Source organism: Cherax quadricarinatus, chromosome 93, assembly GCF_038502225.1.
Source record: "Cherax quadricarinatus isolate ZL_2023a chromosome 93, ASM3850222v1, whole genome shotgun sequence".
NCBI lineage: Eukaryota > Metazoa > Arthropoda > Malacostraca > Decapoda > Parastacidae > Cherax > Cherax quadricarinatus.
Genome location: NC_091384.1, coordinates 8,952,590 through 8,955,089, shown reverse-complemented (window position 1 = coordinate 8,955,089; position 2,500 = coordinate 8,952,590). Strand labels below are relative to the sequence as shown.

The 2,500-nt window shown below is 48.4% G+C and overlaps 1 protein-coding gene across 1 annotated transcript in view; it reads left to right on the top strand.

The window, feature by feature from the left end:
- The window catches only part of LOC128703385 (putative tyrosinase-like protein tyr-3), a 19,941-nt gene that overhangs the window by 9,306 nt on the left and 8,135 nt on the right, over positions 1–2,500 (top strand). The window contains exon 2 of the mRNA XM_070104676.1: positions 2,426–2,500. This exon is cut by the window's right edge and continues 42 nt beyond it. Coding sequence (XP_069960777.1) covers positions 2,426–2,500 — 75 coding nt within the window. The remainder of the gene's footprint in view (positions 1–2,425) is intronic.

Below are 2,500 nucleotides of genomic sequence, written 5' to 3'. Positions count from 1 at the left end.
ATACTTCCTAACATCCCTGTGATTCATCTGTGTCTTCAACTTCCAACTGTGACCCCTTGTTGCTGTGTCCCGTCTCTGGAACATCCTGTCTTTGTCCACCATGTCAATTCTTCTCAGTATTTTATGAGTCGTTATCATGTCCCCCCTATCTCTCCTGTCCTCCAGTGTCGCCAGGTTGATTTCCCTTAACCTCTCCTCGTAGAACACGCCATTTACTCCGGGACAAGTGTTGTTGCAAACCTTTGCACTTTCTCTAATTTCCTTACATGTTTGGCTAGGTGTGGGTTCAAAACTGGTGCTGCATACTCCAATATGGGCCTAATGTGCACAGTGTATAAGAGTCCTGAACGATTCCTTTTCGAGATGTCGGAATGCAATTCTTAGGTTTGCCAGGAGCCCATATGCTGCAGCAGTTATTTGGTTGATGTGCACCTCAGGAGATGTGCCGGGTGTTATACTCACCTCAAGTTCCTTTTCTTTGCGTGAGGTTTGTAGTCTCTGGCCCCCAAGACGACTGTACTCCGTCTGCGGTCTTCTTTGCCCTTCCCTAATCTTCATGATTTTGCACTTGGTGGGGTTGAACTCCAGGAGCTAGTTGCTGGACCAGGCTTGCAGCCTCTCCAGATCCCTTTGTAGTTCTGCCTGGTCCTCATCCGATTGGATTCTTCTCATCAACTTCACATCATCTGCAAACAGGGACACTTCGGTGTCTATTCCTTCCGTCATGTCGTTCACAAATACCAGAAACAGCACTGGTCCTACGACTGACCCCTGTGGGACCCCGCTGGTCACAGGTGTCCACTCTGACACCTCGCCACGTACCATGACTCGCTGCTGTCTTCCTGACAAATATTCCCTGATCCATTGTAGTGCCTTCCCTGTTATCCCTGCTTGGTCCTCCAGTTTTTGCACTAATCTCTTGTGTGGAACTGTGTCAAACGCCTTTTTACAGTCCAAGAAAATGCAATCTACCCACCCCTCTCTCTCTCTTGTCTTACTGCTGTTATCCTGTCATAGAACTCCAGTAAATATGTGACACAGGATTTCCCGTCCGTGAAACCGTGCTGGTTGTCATTGATAAGATCATTCCTTCTAGGTGCTCCAACACTCTCCTGATAATCTTCTCCATGACTTTGCATACTATACTTGTCAGTGACACTGGTCTGCAGTTTATGCTTCATGTCTGTCTCCATTTTTTTTAAATTGGTGCCTTCTATAATTGTGTGTGTGTGTGTGTGCTTACTCGGTATTTAGTGGATGAGGGGGGGATGCTTATGTACATACACACATACATACACACAACAGATAAGACAACCCTTAGTATCGACCAGTGAAGAGGCGGGGCCAGGAGCTATGACTCGACCCCTGCAACCACAAATAGAAGAGCACATATAGGTGAGTATACACACAAACACACACTAGCCACCAGTTACCACCTACACTCCCCCTAGATGGATTATACCACTACATCCCCCTAACTCTACCCTGGTACCTACTTACCCTCAGCAAGCTTCTCCGGCTTATGTAACTCCTGACCTTCACTTGTAGAAAGTAAAGGTCGCGAAGGAGATGACGGTCCTTGCATCTCTACCTTCCTCGTTATGTTGTTAAGATGTACCTGGCTTAATAACCCAGGGGGCTTAGTAACCCAGGGTAATTAAACCAGGAAGTTTCTTTTTATCCCATCCATAGCATCAGTTAACATCCTGGAACCTGTTTACTGCTGGTTGTTACTTAACTGTTATGGGTGGCATCCTGGGCAGGGGGGACGTATGTGCAAGTCACCTTACACCTGATGCTGCTACTGCCACTTTTCACTTAGCAGTAAATAGGTATCAGGGCACTAGTTAACTGCTGTGGGTGGCATCCTGGTCAGGAAGGGACGTATGTGCAAGTCACCTTACACATCCTCCTCCTCATCCTCCTGCGGCTGCTGCGGCTGCTGCTGCTGCGGCTGCGGCGGCAACGGCTGCTGCTGCTGCTGCTGCTGCTGCTGTTGCTGCTTCTGCTGCTGCTGCTTCTGCTGCTGCTGCTTCTGCTGCTGCTTCTGCTGCTGCTGCTGCTGCTGCTGCTGCTGTTGCTGCTTCTGCTGCTGCTGCTTCTGCTGTTGCTGCTGCTGCTGTTGCTGCTGCTGCTGCTGCTGCTGCTGCTGCTGCTGCTGCTGCTGCTGCTGCTGCTGCTGCTTCTGCAAGTGTTCACTTAGTAGTAAATAGGTAAATGTGTGTTAGTTGACTATTGTGGGTGGCATCCTGGGGGAACAAAACCTAAGCACCACAAACCATCTAAGCCACACTGGCTTGGCTGTGTGGTTTATCCTGGCTTATCTGGACCCGTCATAGTTTCCTGAGCATGGAATGGAGACTAATCAACATGTATTTTATAGACAGTAATGTTTTTATACAATAAAGACATGTTGTTGTTGCAGGTTGCAGTGACAGACATGCAACATGTCCTTTCTGGGCCAAGAGTGGGGAATGTTACAAGAATCCAGGCTTCATGT